We start from the raw sequence: 23614 nt of genomic DNA, 5'->3' as shown, positions 1-23614 counted from the left end.
GCTCTTCTCTTGGCTTCCCTCTGCTCAGGGGCTTCCAAAGAGAGAATCCTTATCTTGGCTTCCCTTTGCTCAGGGGTTTCCAAAGAGATTTCTGGTTCCTCATGGGTTTCTGGTTCCTCCGTGGGATTCCATACTTTATACTTTACTTTAATTTTTTTTTTTTTTTCCTTCTGGTTCCTCCATGGGATTCCATACCATGGGATTCCATCCTCCTGGCTTCCTTCTGCTCAGGGGCTTCCAAAGAGAGAATCCTTATCTTGGCTTCCCTCTGTTCAGGGGTTTCCAAACCAAAGAGCTTGCTGGTCATACCTTTCAGGGAGAGTGTTAGCCCAGGCATTTTTTCAAATCGGGGATAATGTTCCTGTTGCCAGCTTCTCACACTGCCGCTTCTTTATGTTGCCCGCATTCTCCACCAAATGTAGCGGGAGGAGCCATTCTTGCTCCTGAGGCTCGACGAGCTGCTGGTCTCTTCAAGGACTCCAGCCACCACACAGCGCTTCCAGGGTAGAAGTGTAGCGGGAAGAGCCTTTCTTGCTCCAGAGGCTCGACGAGCTGCTGGCCTCTCCATGCCTCGCACCAGAGTGAGCTGAGGTTTTCTCTCTGGGTGTGTGTTCCACCTTTATTGGCCCCCTGGCCTTGCTCATGCCCAATAGGGGCCTGTCCTAATCAGGCACAGGTGGACTCACACCCACTCACTGGCAATTCGAGGCACCTGGTTGACAATGTCTCTCTACATGGGGCTGTTTGTCATTCCTGTTGAGCCTCTCCTCCATGTCCTCTCCTTGCATGAAAATGCAGGTTGCGACATGGTGTTGCCATGGGAGCATCCAACCCTTCCTTCTCTGGGAATCAGGACACACCATAGAAAATGATGTTGTGCTTGTGCGGTGGTTCAGTATTTTTTTGAGGAAAAACTGCTGGTTTGGGCTCGGTGTTACAGATTTAGCAATAAATGGCAGTTAATGTATGTTAATGTATGCGTCTTCATTGTCTGCTGTTTAATTATTGTATGTAGGCTGTAATTGGCTCCTCCCTTTTAAAAGCTCACTGTGTGCAGCATTGGCTCTGCAGAGATCTTCCTCCAGAGGACAGACATGTGAAATGAGGCACCCAGAGAAGTCTTCTCATAGCCTCATCCCATTCCCAGAAAGCTTCTGCTCTGCTCAGCATCAACCCCCAAAGTGCTCAAGAAACACACTTTTTCCTTGGGCTCAAGATGTCCTTGCAGATGGGATCAGCCCCCTGGGCAGGCACCGTGGCTCACATCCAGTGTGACTCCAGGAGTTACTCCACATCATCCCACCAATGCCTCTGGGGTTGCAGCCCCCCGAAGCACCAGCACAAGCCCAGCAGATGCAAATTCTCTTGCTCTGTGCATGTTTTGTTAGGAGGTCCCTGATGGCTGCAGAATTGCTTTACAGCTTTCAAAAGAGACCTTTTATTAAGGTCCAGCTGAATGATGCCACATTCAGGTCTCTTCACCTAAGGCTCAGTCTGGCTGGCTGTGTGGCCGGGCTGATTCGGTCTCCAGTCTGGGAGTTAAACTTTAATATGAACCAGGGAAGAAGAGCCCTGGTGTGACTCAGCCACCCACGTCCTTCTCATTCTCCTCCCCTCTGGCCAGGGCAGCACAGCAGGACAGGGAGCAGGGAGGCAGCAGCAAGAACCTGCAACCCCGGGGGCTGCCCCAGCGATGGAGCACAATGACCCACGGGGAAAAAGAGTCGCGATTGTCGGCGGGGGCCTGGTAGGAAACACAAATTTGGCTGCTGTGTGGTTTCACTTGCTGGGGAGCCAGGGCTGTAAGAGCATTGCTTGGCTGTAGGGTGAATATTTTTCTTAAAATCATTCCTTCTCTGGATGGCGGGGTTGAGTTCCCAAGGCTCATTTCAGCAGCTCAGGAATATTCCAGTGTGGAATATTGCAGCACCGAAATAACTTTTTTTTGCTGTTAGCTGCTTGGTCCCTGTGCTGCTGGAAAAGAGTCATGAGACAAGAGTCTGTAGTTCTGACAGTGATTCATGGTGGAAATTAAACAAGAAAAAGACAGCCATCCATTTAAATAACAAGCAAGACATAGGTGTGCTGTCCTTTTTAAGGTAACATCTTGCTTTTGCACAGGTCTAGCTTCCCCTGCCGTGTTCCCAAGGGAATGCTGCAGCACTCTAAAACTCTATTGAGGAAGATAAATATAGTCTGGAGAGGAGCAGGGAGTTTGCCTGTATTGGCTCCTGTTGTCTCTAGCTGAGTGGGTTAGCCCTGCTGCAATTAATCATTGGGTGTAAATGAGCCCTGAACGTGGTGTGACTTTATACCATGAGTTTTACCTTGGAGGCTCTGCCAGCACATTAGGGGGGGCAGGGGGCTTCTCTCCAGGAAGAAATTCTCTATGTTTCTTCATCAAAGGGTCTTCCTGTATATGCTGAGCTGCATCCCCTGATCACTGAATCCCCTTGATGTATCTCAGTAGTGATCTGTGAAACCAATCATTCACCATTCCAAATCCATCTCTTGCAGGTGGGGGCATTAAATGCCTGCTTCTTTGCTAGAAGAGGTTTCCATGTTGATGTTTATGAAGCCAGAGAAGGTAAGATTTAGTATTACATTTCTGTCGCTTTACTCATCACAGGGCTTGAAGAAGCAAAAGAAGAACTGTGTGTGAGCTTATGGAAAGTGCAAAAAGAAAATGAAATCTGAAAGTGTGGCAGTTTGGGGCTATTCTTTTCGTTCTTCCCTTTTGCTCCTGTGGTGGGACAGACCATTTAGTTGCAATATGTTGTCTTGTGTGGAAGCAACCTGCCCTTCAGCTACTAAAATGATGCCTTTTCTTATGTTCTTGACTTAAACATTGACACCAATCCTTACCTGGATCAGACAGTGGGAAGCAATGGCTGGTGTTAATGCTGCAGCATCTCTGCTAGGACTAAAAGCAGTGACTTGACTTGTAACCACTTGGTGAAGAAGGCTGGTGGTGAGAAGGGCACAGGAGGTACAGAGTGCTTTCCAGAAGCCTCCAGATCCACAGGGCAGCACAACAGAGAAATGGTGATTCAGAGCCCAGGTACTGGTTGATAGGGAGAGAAATGTTTTGCCTTCAGTGTGCATCAGCTGAGAGACAAATAAAACCTGGGCAGAGATGTCAAGCCAAGCTGCAGATAAAAATGGCTCCATGGAAGGTGAAACTCAACTCAAAGGTGCGGCAAAGGGAAGAGAAGCCTTGTGTGACTTGTGGTCCCTCTGGTAACTCTTCCAGGCTCAGAGCAAGAGCAAACAACTTTTCATCATGGTTAAACCAGTGGTTTCACCACTGGTTTCACCAGTTTAACAGTTAAAACTGTTAAACTCTTTGCTGGATGTTCTGTATGACAGAAGTTTCACAGGTTCCCAAAGCCTCTGGTTGCTCTTACCTACCCTCTGAGTTGGATGGATTTTACCACTTTGCTCCAGTTTTTGGCCCATTTCTTGTGCTGAGATGCAACCTTGAAAACTATCATCATGAGGCTGTGCCACACACATTGGACTGACAGCCTGGGAAGCCTGTGTGAGGCCATTTGGTGGAGGAACAGGCTAGCACCAAGGCATTTCCATCTGAACAGTGGTGGAGAAGGTGGCCTGCCAGTGTCCCAAAAAGCATCAGTCTGTGGGTTTCAGCAGAAACTGCCAAGCATTGATTGCTCAGGTCTCTCTGTTTATAAGGGAAATGCCTCCTGGTGATAATGTCTCCTCCAGCACTGTGGGGAGGTGTCGGGATCCTGCAGTTCCCTTTGCAGTGTTTGGCTGCAGATTCTTCCAGGCTAGAGGTGGCATGGAGGAAGCAACCCTGGGAGCTGAGGAGCTGCCTTCCTGCCAGCAGAACATGCCCTCTGAGACCTGCTCTCTCTGCAGGCAGAGCAGGGGGATGGGGACTCACCACTGCCCCACCTGTGGTCACTGCAGGGATGTGGGAGATGCTGCCTGCACCACGCTGTGGGATTGGTATCTCTTCTCTTTCCATGCAGCTCTTTTCCAGCTTCTCTTTCCATGCAGATATCCGGGTGGCCAGCTTTACCCGTGGCAGAAGCATTAACTTGGCCCTGTCCCACAGAGGACGCCAAGCCCTCCAAGCTGTTGGGATGGAAGAGCAGGTACTTGGCAGCTTCTGGTGGTGAGGGGGTCACTGTGGTTAAAATGTTGTTAACTTCAGCTGGTGATGGGCAGGGTCTTCTGTAATCCCAAGGCACAGAGGGGCCACTGCAGCAGCAGCAGCTCTGCTTTCATGAGGGTGGAGGCAGACATCTCCCCCTGCATGCCTGCAGCCTGGCTCTCTGTTGCTTCCTGGCACAGCTGCAAATGGAGATCTGGCCCAACCTTAGGCACCTGGGCTCTGCTCGTGACAGAGGGTGTTTACCCAGAAGACCAACACTCAGACAACAGCTCATCTCTCCACCAGGCTCTCCTCAATCCTGGAGGGTAAAGGCAAACAGGGCAGGAGCAGTTGGACTCCCAAAAGAGCTGGACTACCAGCAGGATGCAATAAAGGGCGTTGGTTTCGCCACTGGCATGGCCAGATTGGTATTTTCCCACAAAATCTTGAGCTTTGGGCTGATCTCTGAAATCTGTGTATGCTGATTTCTGCACACCCCACCTTGCTCAGAGCCCCAAATTCCTCTGCAGTGTGCTTGCCACTGGTTAACATCCAGCAGGGTTGGGATCTCCTGGCCCTGGCTCCTTGCAGAGAAGGAGCCCAGGCTTTGATAGGTTGTATCCCAGCACCAACATGTCATCTGGCTGTCCCCTCCTGCCCTGTCCAGCACTGTGAGCCTTTTAATGTCCCTTCTATCAAAAATACATTTGCTCTGATTTTTATGAGAATGAGCTTGTAAGTAATCTCAGTAAAATATAATGCCTTGGTATTGACAGCCCTGTAAAATTTCCCCCAGTAACTTAGGTAGCAACACAAACCTGGATGAGCAGAGACTGTGCTATCCTGCCCAGAGCACAGGGAAAAGGTGCTTGGTCACACACTCCTTGCCCCTTAGCAACTCAGTTTTGGCCAGAAGGCTGGCTTATCTTCCTTTCCATTTCTAGATTGTGTCCAAAGGCATTCCCATGTGCGCAAGGAGGATACATACACCTTCAGGGAAGAAGTACTCCATCCCCTATGGGAAAAAGCACCAGGTACTGGTCTGGTGGCACTCAGAGATGCCTCGCAGAGCATGAGGGGTCTTTGGTGGCATTTGCAGCTCTGTGTGATGGACAGCCTGGGGCCCAAGCTCTTAGAAAGGGTGCTGGGAGTGGGAAGGGGATTGTGTGACCTCCTGGGGCTGTTTGGAGAGGGCAGGGTTTCTCATCCAGCCGTGCAGAGCATCCTGCAGCAGTGCCTCCTGAACTTCATGTTTGCTTGCCTTGCAGTACATTCTCTCCGTGGACAGAGCAAACTTAAACAGAGAACTGCTAACAGGTAGGTCACCAGCCCAGTTTGCAAGCCCTTTTACACTCTGTTTACCAAGGATCTAGGGCTTGACCCATGACCAGGAGACTGTGGGCCCCAGGCTCTCTTTGCTGATGAGTTCAGCATAATTTGGCTCTCAGAAAGTGACAATTTAGTGCTAGCTGCGTTTTAAAGAATAAAATCTGTGTTGTTTCCCTGCTGCTTGTCTGCCACAAAAGGATATTCAAATAAGGTCCCCCGAGACCTTTCTGCATGTGCAGAAACCCCTGAGGAGCAGCTCTTCAGCATTTGCCCTCAAGTGGGAGCTGCTTCAGCTCCAGGTGCGGGCAGAACTTCACAGTCCAAAGCAGGAGATAACTCCTGAGTCTTAACATGGTTTTTAGCATTTTCTGTGATCTTGCTTGTACAGACACAACTATCAATTGGACTCAAGCCGAATTTCCCCAGATTTCCCCAAATTCCCCACTGATTACAGACACTGCATCCCATCCTGAAATACAACGTAGTGATGGTGGAAACCAGCCAATGATTCGTGACATTGTAGGGAAGGAAGAAATGCAGAATTCTATGCTCTTTTTAAATATAGTTTTCACCACAGTTGGCCAAACACAGTCCCAGTGTGCCCTGTCCACCAGCCATCACCCCGCACAGCAATATTATTTGCTGTAATGGCAAAAGTCCCTATAATTTAGATATCAATTGGAAAATATTTTGGGGGTCACTGTACAAGCCTCTCCATTTAGTTGTCCTTTCACAGCTGCTGAGAAGTACTCCAATGCTAAACTGTACTTTGGACACAAGCTCGTGGGGTGCAACGCAGAGTTGGGGACATTAACCATAAACAGGTAATCCCTCAGCCAGCCTGGGATCAAGTGCTGTGTTTGGTCAGTTTCTGCTTAATCATTCATAAAACTTCAAACAATTGAGCAATCTCAGGCTGTAAATGGTGTGTTATTCCCAAACAACTTGGGCAAAACTTGGTGTCAGCTCTTGAAAGGTAGCACATCAAAGCAAGGTTTGTGGGGAGGCTGAAAAAAATTTAAGCAGCTCTCTAACTCCCCAGCAGCCTGGCAGTAAGCAGGCTTAGACCCAGACTTGCTGACCTGGGCAGGGAATAAATGTCCCAGCCTCCACAGCACTGGTTTCCAGGGACAGATTGCACATCAGGGAGGGTGGCTGAGGACCTTGTCCTACAGTTAAGTTCTGGTCATGTACCCAACCACCTGGGGATGTGGGCTCTGTGAAACAGCAGCATTATCTCAACAGCTCAGGTAGAGCCATGCTTTTGATAACCTACAGGACCATCACTTATCCTCATGCTGAGCTGCTCAGTCACTGAAACTCAGACTTCCCTCACGCTAGAAGTTTGGTGACACTGGATGTGGTATTTTGTAAAAGGCAGATCCACTGTGCCCAGTGGTGCTGAGCCAGCCTAGCATTACAGCAGGAGTGATCTCAGGAACTTTCTTGTTTCAGATATGAGCAGCAGCCACTGGAAGTCACCTACGATCTCATAGTGGGATGCGATGGAGCCTTCTCCACAGTCAGGAAGCAGTTCATGAGGCAAACACGCTTTAACTACAGTCATGAGTACATTCCTCATGGATATATGGAGCTGACCATCCCTCCCAAGGATGGAGATGTAAGTATGCCCATCCTGGTGGCTGCTACCACCTTTGCAGATAGGATACACTATTCCCCTCTCATGGTGGCTCTGCTACAGCAGTTTTAGAGAAATTAATTTCTCACTTGGGCCCCAGACAAGGATTTAAAACTTTCCTAGAAGTAAGCAGGATTCTCTTCCGCTTCCAGTGGTGGGGTCATTGTCTTGATACCTGGCTGCAAAAATCCTAAGAAATGGCCTGCACTGAAGTGGTGGAGTTAAGCCTAGCTCTGAGAGGTCCTTGGGACACCAGAACGTGTCTGCGAGGACACCAGGACTTGCAAACTGACAGATTTTTGCCCACCTTTCCTACCCTTTCCTCTTGCCCTTGCTCTGTGTTTTTTTGAAGCACCAGGTTCCAGAGAGTGGCCCTGTGCCCAGCGTGTCCTCACAGATGATGGGAATTGGTGTGCTGCTGTGGAGGGGAAACAGAGGCTGGGCTGGGGAAGCTGAGCAGTGCAAGACAGTGACATAAAATTATTTTCCTTCTCTTTCAGTTTGCCATGGAACCAAACTACCTCCATATCTGGCCAAGGAACACCTTCATGATGATTGCACTGCCCAACATGGTGATAATTCATGGCCATGCTCCCTTGGGGTATGGGATGGAGATACTGAGGGTGAACTTCCTTGGGTTGCAGGCACACGGCAGGGGTTGGGAGGGCCAAAGGGGTGCCAGAAAGGACCAGTGCCAGGTGTCCCACAGCCTGGGGTGGTACAGGTTGGGACCCCCAGAACCATTGCTGTCTCACAGAACTGAGCAGGGACCTGTGCCACTTCTGTCTGCGTGCACATTCAAGCCCACTCAACCCCCCCAGACCCAGCTCTCTGCAGCTGGATGTTGTAAACCAGACACAAGAGCACCAAGGCAGTGTGCTGGGCCTATGGCAGGTCACACGCTGCCCATTTCTGCCTTCCTTCCCCTGCTGTGTGCAAGCCCACCATGGGAAACCTGCACAGGGAGGTCACTGTGACTGCTGGGTGACAGTGTGGGCACTGAGATGCTGCTCCTGCTGCCAGGTGCTCTCTGTGGCCCTTTGGCTTCTTTCTAACCTCCCTCCCCACCTGGCAGGACAAGTCCTTCACCTGCACCCTGTTCATGCCCTTTGAGGAATTTGAGAAGCTCAAGACAGAAGAACAAGTGCTAGATTTTTTCCAGACCCACTTCCCAGATGCCATCCCCCTCATTGGAGAGTAAGTGTTCCCATCTCCCCCTCTCCTTCGTCAAGGCAGTGCCAGAAGTGGATGATACATCCCCAGCCAGCCTTGGGGGTCCAGGTGATGGAGCCTCTGCTGAAGCTGCTGGGCCATGGGGTTGTGCATACTGTTGGGGTGGATCACCATGGCCCACAGGTCTGAAGTAGGGGGAGCAAACAGATCAGGGGCCACACTGTGTCCCCTCTGAAGACCTGGTCCAGCAGCTGGATGTAGCCAGTTTCTGGTGGACTTGTGCTGTCTTGGTGCTTTTGTTATCTGTTTGGGACTGATAGGAAGGGTCTCAGCTGTGTTCAGGCAGTTTCCTTTCCTCTTAAGTATGACAGGACTTCATACAAACTTAACTTAGATATCCTCTAGTATAGATATCCTTCTTCCTGCAGTGACTGCCGGCCTCCACAGCTCATGGTAAGAAGACTCAGATGTCAATGACAGGCTTACAGGTCAGCTTGTGTGCAGAGCTTAAAAACTGCGGAAAAAAACCCCCATTTGGTGCATAGGGAAAAGTTTATGAAACAAGTTTTGTGGCCTCCACGTTTTTCCTACCTATCCTAGTGAATAGGCTTAGTTTTTACCTCCCAATGCTGACAGTGCCCATGGTCCTGACTTCCTGAGTCTGGGTATGGCATGACTTGCTCTTCTGGTCTCTTGTGGTCCCACAAGTGAAGTATCTGTTGTTTTGCCTGAAGGCGAGAGCTGAAGCACGATTACTTTTTGCTGCCAGCCCAGGCCATGATCTCTGTGAAGTGCTCCCCCTACCACCTTGCCTCCAGCTGCGTGCTGATGGGAGATGCTGCCCATGCCATTGTGCCCTTCTATGGACAGGGCATGAACGCAGTAAGTCCACGGCTGGCCCTGGGCCACAGCAGTCAGTCCCCACTATTTTCACCCAGAAATACTTGGTTTTAGAGTACAGGTCCACAGAGTTTATGGGCTGGCCTGTGTCACAGTCCAGTGTCCTCTGCACCAGCAGGTGTTGAGCTCCCCTCAGGCACCTGGCTGCTCTTAGGACCTGGCTGTCCCCCAAGGAGGAGAAAGGATGGGGTGGGGGTGCCACTTTCCCATAGTGCAGAAGATCACATGGGAGGGGGGATCCAGCAGTGCAACCCCAGGCTGCCAGGGAAGGCAATGCCCTACATTTCTCTGTGAGCACCCTGGCACAATGTCCTGGAGTGCAATTCCAGCCCTGAAGCTGTGGTCAGTGGGACCTTGCTTGCTGCAAACAGCTCTACTAGCTAAGCATCTGTGAATGCACTTCTCATGAATGCATGGCTCCTTTTGCCTATTCACTCTCTAATTTTCCTCACAGGGCTTTGAGGATTGTCTGGTTTTTGATGAATTAATGGACCAGTTCCACAATGACCTTGGTGAGTGAGGTGGCCAGGGAGGAGCAAGAGCAGATGAAGATCCCGCTGCAGCTGAAGGCAGCTGGATACCCTGCTGGGGACCCAGTTGGGAGTGGCTGCTTTCTCCTCCTAGGTGCCTGCCTTCCTGAGTTCTCCAGGCTGAGGGTGCCAGATGACCATGCCATCTCAGATTTAGCCATGTACAACTATGTAGAGGTAGGTGAGACTCCTGGGTCCTTGGGCTGTGCACACAGTGGCACTCTGTTAGGATGCACACAGTGGGCAGGGGCTCTAGCAAGAGCTCTGACGCTGCCAGAAGTTAGACTAAGTGGTCCTTGGGAATGTCACTGGGGTTGAGGAGGCTTTGCTCCCCGTGGTGATCCCTGGGACAGGCAGTGGGAGAGCTAGCAAAAGCAGGAGAGCTCTGCCAAGGTGCTTTGCAAAAGGGTGGTGGTTGCTTTGTCACAGATGCGTGAGCACGTGAATTCAACGTGGTTCATCTTCCGGAAGCACGTAGACAACTTCCTCCATACCCTCATGCCTTCCACCATTGTCCCGCTGTACACTATGGTAGGGCCAGCACCTTGGTTCCCACTGCCTGAGCCACTGGGAGCTCTTCCTGGCTGGCTTTGAGGTGGTGACATCTTCCTGCAACCCTCCCAGGTGACTTTCACCAGGATTCGCTACCATGAGGCACTTCAGCGCTGGAAATGGCAGAAAAAGGTTGGTTAGTGGTGGTGCCCCGTGCCATGAACCTCAGCCACTTCTCAGATGGAAGGTGTGGGGTTTGGTGGTGGGACACTGGGAGGTGGGTGAAGGTGTGAAGACTTGGCAGGGTGCTGAAGGACAGGAGCAAACCTCTAATGATGGTGGGTTTCTCTTTACACTTACAGATAATTAATCAAGGGCTTTTGGTCATGGGGGCAGCAGGACTGGGTGGCACCTTCCTGCTCATAAAGAGGCTGGCACGGGACTTGGACTTCTGGGTGGAAAACTTCTGGGGTTGGTCCCATTATCTGAAGAATATTGGAAGTCTTCCCTTTGGCACACAAGTGGCTTAAAAGGAAGGGGAGTTCCTGGTTGTAATAAAAGTGAACCTGCTCTGGCAGGGGAGCTGGAATTAGACAATTTCCAGAGGTCCCTCTCGACCCTTAACACTGATTTTGTGATTCTATGTGATTCTTAGCAGGACAGATGTATTTATATATTAATTTTTATTAACATTAAACCTCTTTGGAGAGCAAATGAAGATGTGACACAATACAGCTATATGAAAATTCTTCCCAGACTTAAACAAAACATGGCATTGTAGCACTATTTCATAGGAATAACCCCACAATGTAAGAGTAATGGTTTGGAAAAGAGCTGAGTTGCGGATGCCCTGGGTACTGCCAGGTCTTTTGCAGGCCTGGCCCTTGGCACTCCTGCTGTGCTCATGGAGCGGGGAGCAGACCTGGCCCTGAGCGTGGTGGATGAAGCTGTGGCTGAGCTCTGAGGTGCAGACAATGCTTCATGTGACAATGTTTAATAGTTGAAAGGGTTGCTACCTTGCCTCCTTGCCAGGCACAGGGCTCAAGGCCTGACAGAGGTAAGCCCAGCTTGCAGGAACCCAAGGAGAACATTGCCCAAGGTAGCTCTGGGAGGAATTGACACCAGTAAGCATCTGATGATTTGGAAAGAAGATTCAGTGCATGTTCTCTAGTTGTTCTTCATCCCCAAACAAAAGTGCTCACTAGCCCTTGAGGCCTATCACCTCACTGCACCCTCCAGAGCAGACCTCCAGACACTCCACATCCAACTCAGCAGTGCGTGCTTTAGAAGGTAGTGCAGACATAGTGGTGGAGACCAGTGCACAGTAGAAGGCTTGGCACAGCCTGGAAGCAAATCCTGCTAGAGCAGAAAGGAAATGGCAGTTTTGAAATCCCAGCTCCAAGTCAAAGCTAGAAGTGCTCTGCATACTCAGCTGGTCTTGGGGCTTGATGTACAAGACTCCTGCCAGAAGGCAGAGTTAAAATCAAGAGCTGAGGCAGTTGGTAAATGATACAGAAGCTGTTGCATGTGTCCACTGGTCAGACCTGCTCTCCAGTCCCATCCACAGCAAAGCTGTATCTGTTCCCTTCTCCCAGCTCCACTAACCCAACCATGGGGTGCTTGCCAGGTGCAGTGCAGCCCCTCAGCCACTGCCTGACATGCTGGTGGCCTCTTGGAAGAAGGGAACAAACCAACAGGAGGAATAGGAAGAGGTGGAAACCTTAGTCTGAGATTTCCTTAGCTTGGCATTTCCTTATTTAAGAGTGGCTCCTACAGCTGCGGGCATTGCTTTGCTTCATTGCCCATTGAACCTGGGGTTCACGATCGTGGTGGTGGCACTCTTGAAGAGGGGGTTATCAGCCTGGAGGGAGAAAGATAAAAGGCCCACATGGTTGTGCTGTAACAGATTTTCAGTGGGGCATTACCCACCCCACCCAACTCAATGTCAAGGGCACAGACTGCACAGGCAGAAGAGCCTACAGGCTTCAGAACATCAGCCCCCCCTCCAAAATCCAGCCAGGCTGCAAAACTGGCCACCGAGGAGTGGCCACCTCTGGAGAGGGTGTCCCCACCACATGTATGTGAACGTCCCAGCACACCCCAACACTGCGGATGGGCTCTCTTACATCATTCCACTTGGCCCTGGCCTTCTCCTTCTCGAACCGGCGGTATTCCCGGCGGTCAAACAGCTCCATCAGGAGCCTCCAGATGAGCAGGAGCACCAGACCGATGAGGGCCACGCCAGCAACGGTGCCACCCACGATCAGCGCAACATTGGGAGGCTCTGGGCACTCTGTGGGACAGACATATGGCATCCAGCTGCAGCCCTTGTCGAGGTGGTGAGGCCACCACCATGGCAGAGCTGTCAGCCTGCCTGTGGAGGGGAGGGAGGAGCAAGACTGGGATACCTTTTTTAGGATCATAGGTAGCGCTGTACATGTCGCCGTCCTCCTGGATCATGCGGAAGGTGATCCAGCAGTTCTGTGAGTCCTTCTCCCTGCAGTGCTTGCTTTTCTTCTCCTTTGTCAAACCCTCAGCCACCTGGATGTTGGGGCAGGCCTGGGAGCAGTTCTTCTCGAAGGGGCCACTCTGGAAGGCCTTGCACTCTACACAGGAGCTGAAAAACAGGCGGCCACAGCTCACTCCTGTGGGAGCAGAGGCCCCCTCGTCTGCCCAAGAATAGGCAGGGCTGCACCTGCTCTGGGGTTGGGGGGATCCTCACCACCCCCTCATCTCCACCCATGTCACTCACACGTATTTGCTGCAGGGTGAGGGGCAGCCAGGGCACTCCTCGCAGAGGGGGGGCTGGTAGCCCTCCCAGCACTGGCACTGGTTGCAGTGGCAGGTCCCACGGAGGCTGCACACATTGCGGCGGGCGTTCAAGCAGCCTTCTGTCGACTTCTTGCACTGGCAGGCACTGCCTTCGTACTCCTCCGAGCACTTGCACTTCCCACAGTCACAGCTCCCACGTTCTGCAAGAAGGAAAACCTTCCAGACCAGGATCTTTCCCGTAGCCATGTTGCCTTCCCTCTGCCTGTGCATGAAGAACATCATCCACCCTGCCCTCTCCATACCACCCTCCACGGGATGGTCCCACAGGCTGCTGCAGTGGGACCCAGGACCCCCAAACCCACCTACTTGGGATTTGACTGGAAAAGGCAGCATGTGCCTGGGGATTCAATCTTTCTAAGTGGTGCCCCAGAGGAGAGCCCGCCACACAAAGAGATGCATCACCTTTGCCACCACAGAGGAAACCATTGTGAAACTCGCAGTTCATGTTGTCACATTCGCAGTAGGGGCCGTAGATCTCCTTGTTGGGCACGTCACTGTCATGGCAATAGCACTGCCCACACAAGCAGTCCCCCAGCCCTGAGCAGATGACTGAGCTGTTGTCCTTCCGGCAGCTGCCCTCCAGTTCCTTACTGGTCTTTCCTTTGGTTTCACACTCACAGTTCTTCCCTGTGTAGCCTGAATTGCAGCTACCACCAAAGGAGAGGAGCAAGCTTAGGTCAGTGGCCACAAGAAATTCTGTGGGGCACATCTAGGGCCCAGACCTCAGGCAAAATGGAACAAATCTGGGACATCAGCAACAAATCATAGTTGCTGAAAACCAGCTATGGTGTGTTGACACTAACTCTTTGCTGGAGCAGGTTGGCTGATCAGGAGGAAACCTCAGAAATGCTGCTTTCCCTGCTAGTCATATTTACAACACCAAGCAGTTGCCTAGAAATTACTGTTGTTATAATTTCAAAACTCTTGCCAAAGAGATCTGAGTGTTTCCTGAGGAAACCCAGTCTTATCCTCTCCTTGTCACTGAGGGGACCATAAAGCAATAATTGCACTTAAATGCCTGTGGGAACTACAGTCCCAGAGTGAGATTTTCCATCTGCTTGATGAGTGGGTTGGGGGACAGTTGGATGGATGTGTGGGTAGTTACATGGATGGGTGGGTGGGTGCTCTTAGGACAGCAGCAGAGACTTCCCCAATAGCCTTCTCTTGCTTCCACAAATGTAAACCACCTCAATAAATAAGAAAACAGTGCAAAGCTGCAGATGGCCATGTGTACATACACACCTCTTCTGAATCCTCACCCAGCCCTACATTCTGCAGGTACAAACGTCCTTGGAGGCACCAAGTGCACCATGCAGATGCTCTCAACTTGGCTCTCTGATTGGCCTTGCAGCTCCCCAGCTCTGGCAGCATTTGAAACAGTATTTGGAAGGGGACAAGATGTACCTGCAGATCCCACAGACGACGTTGCCGTTTCCACTGCAGTCATCTGGGTTGGGCTGATCATTGCAGCTGCAGTTGCAGTAGCTCTCCAGGTGGACAGTGAGGGTGTCTGTGAAGCCCAGGGGCCGGATGGTGAAGGATTGACTTTTGATGCACTCCTTGGCCATGACCTTCACTTTGAAGATCACCTAGAAAGTGCAGAGTAAGAAAGAGAAGGGCAGTCTGGTAGCTTCAGCAATCAATGGGTGGTGTTGACCCCAGGCTGAGCACAAGCACATCCAGTGCAATGAAGGATTCCCTCATCATGTAGCTTTTTTCATGCTCTTGTTAATTTATGACTGTAACCAGAAAGTCTGGAACAACAAGATGGGTTCCTACTGTTAAACAGGATGGGCATCAGGAACCTTGAGAACCGTGGGGCTTTCCTGGTATGGAGGAACTTACCTCCTCATTGATCTTGACATTGTCACACTGCCCTCTTTCTTCATCTGAGAGAGACTTGCCATTACTGCAAATGGAATCATATTTGACATCCAGGACATCTGGCAGGGGGGAGTGGTCCAGGATGATCTGCGAGGAGAGGTTCTGTGGGGAAATGATGGAGAAATCAGTCCAAGAAGAGAACAAAACAAGGCGGTGTGGAGTTGCACATCAGGGCCCCCCCTCAGCCCAGGGAATAAGGGATGGTAGCACCCCAGGCTAAGGTCTCAGGTGCCTGGGGTGGTTCTGAAAGGCAGGTGATAGCATTGGAGAGGTGGAAACCTCTTGCTTGTGGTGGACAGAGGAACTCAGCATGTCCTATTCACAAAAATCTAGTCCTGACTGCTGATGGTGAAGGCATATCAGGGAACCTTTCCCTGCTCTAAGCCCAGTGAGACAGGCAAAACACAGCCTCCTCCAACACTTACATTATAGGCCACCTGGATGAGTTCAATGATGTTGCTGGAGTCCTCATTCAGTTCCCCCACTGCTGACTTTGGGATCATCTCACTGAGTTTCTGTCAACAGAGACAAAGAGGTGAGCAGTCTCCTCTGTGTGACAGTAGAGCAGGGGGCAGGAGGACATGCACAGCCATTTCTGTCATCCTGGGGAGGGGTGGGAGGCATCTGGGCCACCTGAAGTCTCCTTACCTTGTAAACATCCACCACCCTTCTGGTGACAGCAAAAATGGGCTGAATATTGTTTTCGGCAAGTTTCTGGACCAGCTGGCCGACAGATGGGTAGTCCTAGGTGGGGAGGAGGATGCCACAATCAGTGTGATATCCCCCAACAGCAGATGGGTGGACAGCTTGGGTTTCACAGGCCAAGCTATGGAGATTATGTTGACCTTGTGGCCTCAATAACAGGCTTTTTATGTGACGTTTTTTCTGCCTGGGGGAGCAAGGCTGAGGGTGCAGAGCCACTGAGCGGCCCGCAAATACTTACAAACTCGTTGCTCTTTTTGTACATATTGTCCTCCAAATGGCACTTGCCATCGTTGGGGATCAGGATGCCTGCCAGCTTGCCATCACCAGCAAAGTGGAAGCCGTCATCGGTAGCAAACACGAGCAAACGGGTGACATTGCGCCAGCCAATCAAGTCCTGCAAGTGACAAGAAGACCCTGGTGTCTCTGAACAAGACCAGGGGGATGGTGTCAGTGGGCACGGTACTGCCCTTGCCAAAGTATGTATTGCCAAGTCTCATGTTTGCCACACTGTGGGGCTGAGGGCACAGAGGAGGTGTGTTATTAGGAGGCTGAGGTGAGATGCTCTCTTTCCCGCCTGAGTAACCTGCCCTGTTTTGAATCAGGACTGACATATGATGGGCTTCCTCCTGGAGAGGGGCAGAGCCACCTCCTGAGGGATGGTGTGTGACCACAGGTTGTGGCCCTGATGCTTGCCCACAGCTGCTGGCAGTAGGGCAGACGTGGGGACTCACCCCACACACTGCTGCCTGCATCATGGCATCAAGTCCCCCCTCTGGGGCATCCAGGTTCCCGGAGATAAACTGCTTCCCCACTTCGCTCTCGAACTTCTTGGCGTCATCAGTCAGTGAGAGGATGTGCTTGAAGGCAAAGGGAGGCTGGCACTGCTCATCCTTATTGGGGCAGGGGTTCTGCAGCTTCTTGGGGTGGGTGTTCACAAAGGGCAGCACTGTTTTGTCCACAAAGGAGCCAAACCCTAAGGACATCCAGGACCTTGGTGTCAGGGGAAGGCAGGCAGAGACATGTCCTCATCCCTTGCCCCATCACGCTCTCCAACCCAGCAGAGCAGAGGATGGGTCATGCTGCCCCACTGCCTGTATCCTGCTCCAGCCCCACGGCTCTTCCTGGCAGCAAACTGCTGTGCCAGGGTTCCATGCCAAAGACAGAGTCTCACCTATGCGTCGAGAAGGGGTCGTACTCTCCAGGGCCCTGAGCAGCTCCCCTCCCAGTTTCTTCACCTTCTGCAGGTCATCCAGCATTGAGTAGGAGAGGTCCATGAGGTAGTAGAGATCAATGGGATACCCTACGGCACGGCGAAACTTCACCTCAAATACAGCAGGCTGGCCTGTGGGGCAGGGACAGGTGCTGTGTTATGGCTCATATCTTGCCCCGTTGCCCACCTCAACCCCGTTGGGATCTTCCTCTCATTTGGAAGAAAAGGAGAGGAAATGTGAGGTGTGACATGCCACTGCATCCTGGCTGAGCCCTGGGCCAGCAGAAGGGTGTTGGAAATGCCAGGCAGACCATACCTATCCTCAGTTTCAGGTGTGCCTCCTGGGGAGTCAGCTGTATGTCACTGCTTAAGGCATGGTCTCGTGTCCTTGTAATTTTGTTGACTGGGAACTCAATCTTGTCAAGTGGGCATCCCCTCTGCTGCAACTGCTCAATGGTGTCACAGCGGACGGAGTCTGGCTCACCAGCTTTAGTGAAATTCTGTGTGTTGCAACATCAGCAGGAAAAAATCAGAGGAACAGGAGGTGAACAGGCTTGTTACAAGGTGACCCAACTTCCAAACCTGATCTCCAGGCTATTGTTGGAAAAAGGAAGATTGAAGGGTTGTGTGGACCCATCCCCCATGTAGGATATGAAACACTGGTTTGAAGGGCAGGGTGATAACTCCCCAGCTGGCAGCTGGGGGTGACATTGCAAAAGGCCACATGGACCTACCGGTTTCTTGCACCAGGCACAGCCAGGACCGGACTGGATGCAGTCCTTGCATGTCCCCACCTTAATCTTGGGGCACTCCATGGCAAAAGCTGAAACAGAGAGAATCATAGAATCATAGACTAGCTAGGGCTGGAATGGGGTCCTTAAAGATCATCCAGTTCCAACCCCCCTGCATGAGCAGGGACACCTCCCACCAGACCAGGTTGCTCAAGGCCCCTTGCAACCTGGCCTTGATCACTTCTAGGGAGGGGGCAGCCACAACATCCTTGGGCAACCTGTTCCAGTGTCTCACCACCCTCAAATCAAAGATTTTTTCCCTAATGTCTAATCTAAACCTCCCATCTTCAAGTTTTAAACCATTTCCCCTTGTCATCTCACTACACATCTGTGTAAAAATCCCTACCCCAGCTTTCTTGTAGGTCCCCTTCAGATATTGGAAAGTCCCTATTAGGTCACCTTGGAGCCTCCTCTTCTCCAGGCTGAACAACCTCAACTTTCTCAGCCTGTCTTCATAGGGGAGGTGCTCAGCCCTCTGATCATTTTAGTGTCTCTCCTCCAGACATATTGTAGGAGCTCTGTGTCCTTCTTATGCTGGGGACTCCAGAACTGGACACAGTACTCCAGGTGGGGTCTCACAAGAGCAGAGCAGAGGGGGAGAATCTCCTCCCTTGACTGACTGTCTGTGCTTCTTTTGATGCAGCCCAGGACACAGTTGGCTTTCTGGGATACAAGCACACATTGATGGCTCATGTTAAACTTCTGGTCCACCACCACTTCCAAGTCCTCTCCTCAGGGCTGTCCTCAACCCAACTTTCTCTTCCCAACCTGTATTTCTGCATGGGATTGCCTCAACTCAGGTGCAGAACCTTACACTTGGCCATGTTGGACTTCATGCAGTTTGCACAAGCCCAATTCTTGAGCCTGTCAAGGTCCCTCTGGATGGCATCCCTTCCCTCTAGTGTGTTGACTGCACCACAGAGTAGAAGGCAACGTTGGTGTTCCAACAACAAGCACTGGGAACCCATGCTGTCCTGAGCCCACCCTTCCCATAAAACCCATGCTGAGGACCCTGGCAGGGTCCCCACCTACCTCTCTATCCCTCTGTCCCCTCAGGGCTAGCTTGAGTTAACTCCAGATCCCAGGAGATGCAAGATCTGCCCCTTGCACACCTCTCATTCCCACATCCCCACCACCATGGAGCAGAAATTGGGGTGGAAGAGGGGAAGGCAGTGAGGAAAGGGAGGTGGAGGCTCACCTGCCATCACCAGCAGCAGCACCCAGGTCACCACCAGCAGTTGGAGGCAACAGTCACGCAGCATTTTCTGCAAGAAAAAACCCATCCCTGTGACCACCTGGTGCATGGCAGCTGCAGGGAAGGGAGCCCTCAAGCTCTCTAGAAAGCAGCTTCAGGGTATGGTGGCCCCAGGGCAACATTCCCTTCCCACAGCTGTCCTATTGTCCTGGCAGGCACGGTTAGAAAAATAAGTTGGTTTCCAAAAGACGTGGCTTTTGGACTAAATGTGGAAGTCAGATAACAGGGAACTTGCACTGTGTAGCTATGCACTCAGCAGACCTGGTGCAGAGCTTGGTATGGTTTTTATCCAGGCTCTTAGACCTGTCTAATTACATCTGTGGAACATTGGAAGACTTTAAGCACTGCATTTAGTTTGTACTAGGTGTGGGATTTTTATAGCTTCTGTGTTGAGTGGTATTTATATGAAAATTAGAACCAAAATTAACAAAAAGACTATTTCTATAACTAGCAAGGTATTCTGGATACGTGGAGAAGAAATTCTAGGGCTACTTAGAATCATAGAATCATTAAGGTCAGAAAAGACCTTGAAGATCATCAAGTCCAACAGTCAGCCCAACACCACCATGCCAACTAAACCAAGTTCTGAAGTGCCACATCCACATGTTTTTTGAACACCTCCAGGAATGGTGACTCCACCTCCTCCCTAAGCACCCTGTGCCAGTATTTAATTACCCTTTCAGTGAAAAAATTTCTTCTAATATCCAATCTGAACCCGGTCATGCAACTTTGAGGCCATTTCCTCTCTTCCTATCACTGGTTATGTGGGAGAAGAGAGGACCCACCTCACTCCAACCTCCTTGTAGAGTGTGAGGTCTCCCCTCAGCCTCCTTTTCTCTAGGCTAAACACCCCCAGTTCCCTCAGCTGCTCCTTGTAAGTCATGTGCTCCAGACCTTTTCCCAGCTCCACTGTCCTCCTCTGGACTCACTCCAGCAACTCAGTGCCAGAGGCTGGCTTGCACTGCATGGTGAGGTCCAGCCTGTCAGTGTGGCCACCATCAGGCTCCCTGTTGCACAATGTGCAGGGTGAGGAAGGGAGACGTGGTATTAGAGTCAGACCCACATGGGAAGGGAGGTCTGAACATGATGCTGTGGGTGGCAGCTCTGACCTTGAGTCTAGGGAGGTGGCTGCACATTTCTTACCAGAGAAGGACACCAAGCACATGATCGAAAACCCACAAGTACTTGCTCAGTTACACCAGGTTCTCACAGTGCTTATTCTAGATGCTCACACTACTTGTTTCTTTCTCCAAAGAACATCTCCTGATCCCAGAAATCTATGCTACCCATAAAGTTTGCTAAATCACTCTCAGAGTGATTTTTAAGTTCTTCCCGTGGTGTCAATGAGATCATCTCCTTTAACACTCTCATTTCTTGTAATGCCCCAGCATGGCCCTGAAAAAAACTCCAACAGAGTCATGGCCTTACAACATAGATGTGTATGAGGAAGTGAGAAAAGAGGAATTTGTTAAAAGAGAAAAAAGTAATACGAAATCACAAAGGAAGAAGAAATATTTCTGCCCATGCTGTACCTTGCCTTTGAGTGCCAAGGTCCCCTGGGTAACACATTGGACCCTTGCCCTGCCCTGGGAATCTGGGGCTTGGTACTGTTTGGTCTCTGTGGGTCAGAGCCCTGCTCACGTGGGAAAAGGCTGTCCCACTGCCTGTCATGCCCTGGGTAGTCTGGGAGTTTGAAGAGCAGAGAAGACATTTCCCATGCCTGATTTTCAGTGGGCATCACCCCTTGGGTGGTATGGCTGCTGGGTTTGCAGAGTTGCAGGACAGTGTCCCTGGGCTTAGCAGAGCCCCAGGGACCTGCCCCAGGGCACACCCTAGATCACTTGCAACTGAAACAGCACAAGGGTGATGACAGAAAAAGTGCAAAACCACTGTGTGAAGCAGGATGTGACAGCAAAATGCACCATTTAAAGCCTTCCCACGCCTTGCAGAGGCTGTGTATTGATGTCTGTGCTGGCTGCAGGGCACGAAGCCTCTGAGAGAGTTCACACGGTCTCTTTCTCCAGGATGAGGATTGGAGCACGGAAAACCAGGCTGCTTTCCCTGACATCTGGGGTGTGCCCCGTGTTTGGTCTGCATCCAGGAGCCAGGAAGATTTTGGAAAGGACCAGCTCTCCCCATGGCTAGCTTGACAACAGCTTCTGTTGCCTTCCTGCAGCTTCCAGGCGTTTACAGTGGTCATCAGCAGAGCAGCTGATGTGCACAGCATATGGAGAGATGAATAGCTAGGGTCTTACCCCCTCTCCCACCTCTCCTCACAGGCCCTCCAGGATTGCCCCTGTGCCAGTGTGCCTTTGGTGGCACTGTACTGAGTGGCAGTCCCTGCTGGTCTAACACCATGCTGGCCACAGCCACCACATCCTGCAGCTGGCAGCAGATGCCTGTACAGGATCCCACCAGGATGAGGGGGTTCCTGAGAGGGGAGCAGGTGTCATCCCCTGGTGCTTGCCAGGTACTGCTGCCCGAGCACACAGCCAGAGCTGCTCTGCCCAGTGCCATGTGTGAGGGGGCAGGGAAGGGGGGAAAGGGGCACACTGCACCCTCTCTGCTCTGCTTTCCAGGCCCATGGGGTGGCGAGGAAGGGGTTGTGTGGGGTCTGACACTCCTCCCACTCCCTCAGTAATCACCTGCAGTTCCACACTTAAATCCTCCAAAAGCAAAACTTTACAGACCAGGCAAGCTGCCTTTGTAAAGGCTGTGTGGGCTGACCACCACGCCATGCCACGTGCCAGAGGGACTCTGTGCTGAGCTACCTGAAGGCCATCTAAGGCCATCTAAGGAAATCTAGCAAGGGGAGGTCAGATCAGGATTTATTAAACCAATTCAAATTAAACTGGAAACACCAGAGCTATGAAACCGCCTTGTGGCTCAACTTGTATCCCCCTCCCCCTCTAAAAAGGGGAGCCAGAAGCAAAGAAAATGCAGATACTGTACTCACCTCAGATCAAGCCCTCTCTTCTGTCCTGTGCTGGGGCTGGAATGAGGATGATCTCAATTTCTCAAACCTGGCTGGGAAATGCAGCCGGGCATCAGAAGCTTTGCAACGCACCTCAGTCCTTCCTTCCTATTTCTGTCGTAGTTGGCTGGGGGAAAAAGGAGGAAGTCAGAGTGGTGGCTGTGAGAGGGTGTGTTCCCCCTCAAACCCAACTAACCCCACTCGTACTGGCCAAAGGACTGACAAAACATCCAGCCCTGTGAGGCTGGGGCACATCTCCTCCATGGACTACCCTGAGAGGGGGCAGGGGAGGGGCAGTCTTCAGTCCTCCCACAGCACCCAGGGAAGGGACCCAAACCCAACACTGCCCTTTCTGCCCCACTTTGAACCCTTCACAGCACCACCAAGGCTCAGTCCATTCCCCATTGGGTTAATAGGTCTGGTATTAGGTCATAAGCAGTGATAGGACAAGAGGAAATGGCCTCAAGTTGCATCAGGGCAGGTTCACATTAGATACTAGGAACAATGTCTTTACTGAAAGAGTGGTCAAGTTTTGGAATAGTCTGTCCAGGGCAGTGGTGGAGTCACCATCCCTGGAGGTGTTAAAGAAAAAACATGTAGACCTGGAGCTTTAGAACAGGGTGGGAATGGTGGGGATGGTGATGCTGGGTTGATGGTTGGACTTCATCTTAGAGGTCTTTTCCAATCTGAATGATTCTGTTCTATGATTCTATGGAAAGCGGATCCTTTGGGAGCTGCCAGTAGCCCCTGGATGCAGAGAAGAGAGGGAGCTTGCTTTTCTTGGACTCTGTGTTGGTGTCTGAAATTTTTGCTGGTGTAGCGAGGCCTCCTCACTCAGCAGAGGATGCTGGTCCCCTTCTCACTGTAGCACAACTTAGGTCTGTATGTTTTTTTTTAAAGCAGACTTCAAAGCTTGTTGTGCAGGCTGTGATAGCTCCTCCCAGTACACTCACAGCAGTATTTCCCTAAGCAGAGAGACACATTTCTGGCTAAAATTTTAACCTCTTTAGTGCACTGAAGTGAAAACCAAAAGGTGTTTAGAAAACCTACAGGATCATAGGTATTTTATAAAGATAACTAATGTGGAACTTTTGTTTATTGCTCTGTAGGTTCCCCTAATGTTGAGAGAGTGTGATACTTTATAAGACACTGATTCAGTTCACTTGCTGCTGTCTTAGAGTTACAGAAATGGGCTTATTTTTGCAGCAAGCAAAGAGAAATGCAGGGTTAGCAGCAAATTTCTGAGCCCTGATGAATGCTCTATGGGTCAGCAATTTTATTGAAGTGGACAATAGAGCTCTGGGCTGATTTCATTCCAGCCAGGTGCTGGGTGTAGCTAGACAGCATTGCAGAAAGGTGTCCTGTGGGATAGGAGCACAGGAGCAGCTATCTCCTGGCTGGTGCAGGATGTGGTGGGGATGGAGCCCAAGGATGAGCCCACTAGGAGCTGGGTTGCTTACTCCAGCTTGCTCAGGAAGCCTGAGTAGCTGCAGATGGATGCTGCAGAGCAGCTCGCAGACCAAGAGTGGGTGGGCTAGGGGGAGATGAAGTTGGGGAAGTTGGTGGGGCTGCCTGGCAGCCTTGCTGGCTGCAGATCTAGAAGAAGGAAGTGTGCTTGAGTGGGATGAGCTGTCGTAATTTTTCCTTTTGTACTTTGTAAGGCCTTTATTGGATTGTTCTTTTCTCTCTAGTTATTTAATTGTTTGTTTCGAGCCACTCTGCTCCCACTGACAGAAAGCTGAGGGAGAAGGGGGGTGGGGGAGGGCTGGGAGCAGCA

The 23614-nt window shown here is 51.2% G+C and overlaps 2 protein-coding genes across 6 annotated transcripts; one reads left to right on the top strand and one right to left on the bottom strand.

Moving 5' to 3' along the window:
• Positions 1 to 1610: 1610 nt before the first annotated feature.
• KMO (kynurenine 3-monooxygenase) lies at positions 1611 to 10904 on the top strand. Of its 4 annotated transcripts, none has more exons than XM_008504882.2 (15): positions 1611 to 1747; positions 2518 to 2587; positions 4027 to 4124; positions 5068 to 5157; positions 5392 to 5440; positions 6189 to 6276; positions 6908 to 7073; positions 7592 to 7663; positions 8167 to 8288; positions 8999 to 9146; positions 9619 to 9676; positions 9789 to 9871; positions 10124 to 10225; positions 10319 to 10378; positions 10549 to 10904. In XM_008504882.2, exons 1-15 carry the CDS (start codon positions 1694 to 1696, stop codon positions 10714 to 10716), a joined length of 1428 nt encoding a protein of 475 aa, XP_008503104.1. In that variant the 5' UTR covers positions 1611 to 1693; the 3' UTR covers positions 10717 to 10904. The 4 variants fall into 4 exon arrangements, with proteins under 4 accessions (XP_008503104.1, XP_030310126.1, XP_030310124.1 ...); XM_030454266.1 differs by lacking the exon at positions 8999 to 9146 and adding an exon at positions 8693 to 8717; XM_030454264.1 differs by lacking the exon at positions 5068 to 5157.
• On the bottom strand, positions 10900 to 21945 carry ITGB2 (integrin subunit beta 2). 2 transcript variants are annotated; one of them, XM_008504883.2, is made up of 16 exons: positions 21820 to 21945; positions 18807 to 18873; positions 17552 to 17640; positions 17134 to 17317; positions 16779 to 16949; positions 16339 to 16580; positions 15846 to 16001; positions 15551 to 15646; positions 15328 to 15417; positions 14864 to 15004; positions 14423 to 14607; positions 13421 to 13665; positions 12939 to 13158; positions 12595 to 12803; positions 12313 to 12479; positions 10900 to 12047 (listed from the first exon to the last, which is right to left on the bottom strand). In XM_008504883.2, the coding sequence occupies exons 2-16, from the start codon at positions 18868 to 18870 to the stop codon at positions 11982 to 11984; spliced, it is 2325 nt and encodes a 774-aa protein (XP_008503105.2). In that variant the 5' UTR covers positions 18871 to 18873; positions 21820 to 21945; the 3' UTR covers positions 10900 to 11981. The 2 variants fall into 2 exon arrangements, with proteins under 2 accessions (XP_008503105.2, XP_030310123.1); XM_030454263.1 differs by having other exon boundaries at positions 14501 to 14607.
• Between the last annotated feature and the right edge of the window lie 1669 nt (positions 21946 to 23614).

Source organism: Calypte anna, chromosome 7 (assembly GCF_003957555.1).
Source record: "Calypte anna isolate BGI_N300 chromosome 7, bCalAnn1_v1.p, whole genome shotgun sequence".
NCBI lineage: Eukaryota > Metazoa > Chordata > Aves > Apodiformes > Trochilidae > Calypte > Calypte anna.
The sequence above is the reverse complement of the archived record's forward strand: the minus strand, read 5'-3'. Positions and strand labels throughout refer to the sequence as shown.

Excerpts from the sequence above, each read along its gene's own strand:
- KMO (XM_008504882.2), top strand. The coding sequence starts at position 1,694 with ATGGAGCACAATGACCCACGGGGAAAAAGAGTCGCGATTGTCGGCGGG. Across the intron at positions 2,588-4,026 it reads TGTTTATGAAGCCAGAGAAG|ATATCCGGGTGGCCAGCTTT; the intron begins GTAAGATTTAGT and ends CTTTCCATGCAG. Across the intron at positions 9,147-9,618 it reads ATGGACAGGGCATGAACGCA|GGCTTTGAGGATTGTCTGGT; the intron begins GTAAGTCCACGG and ends TTTTCCTCACAG.
- ITGB2 (XM_008504883.2), bottom strand. The coding sequence starts at position 18,870 with ATGCTGCGTGACTGTTGCCTCCAACTGCTGGTGGTGACCTGGGTGCTG. Across the intron at positions 14,608-14,863 it reads ATGTCAAGATCAATGAGGAG|GTGATCTTCAAAGTGAAGGT; the intron begins GTAAGTTCCTCC and ends TGCACTTTCTAG. Across the intron at positions 13,666-14,422 it reads GTCGTCTGTGGGATCTGCAG|CTGCAATTCAGGCTACACAG; the intron begins GTACATCTTGTC and ends CTTTGGTGGTAG.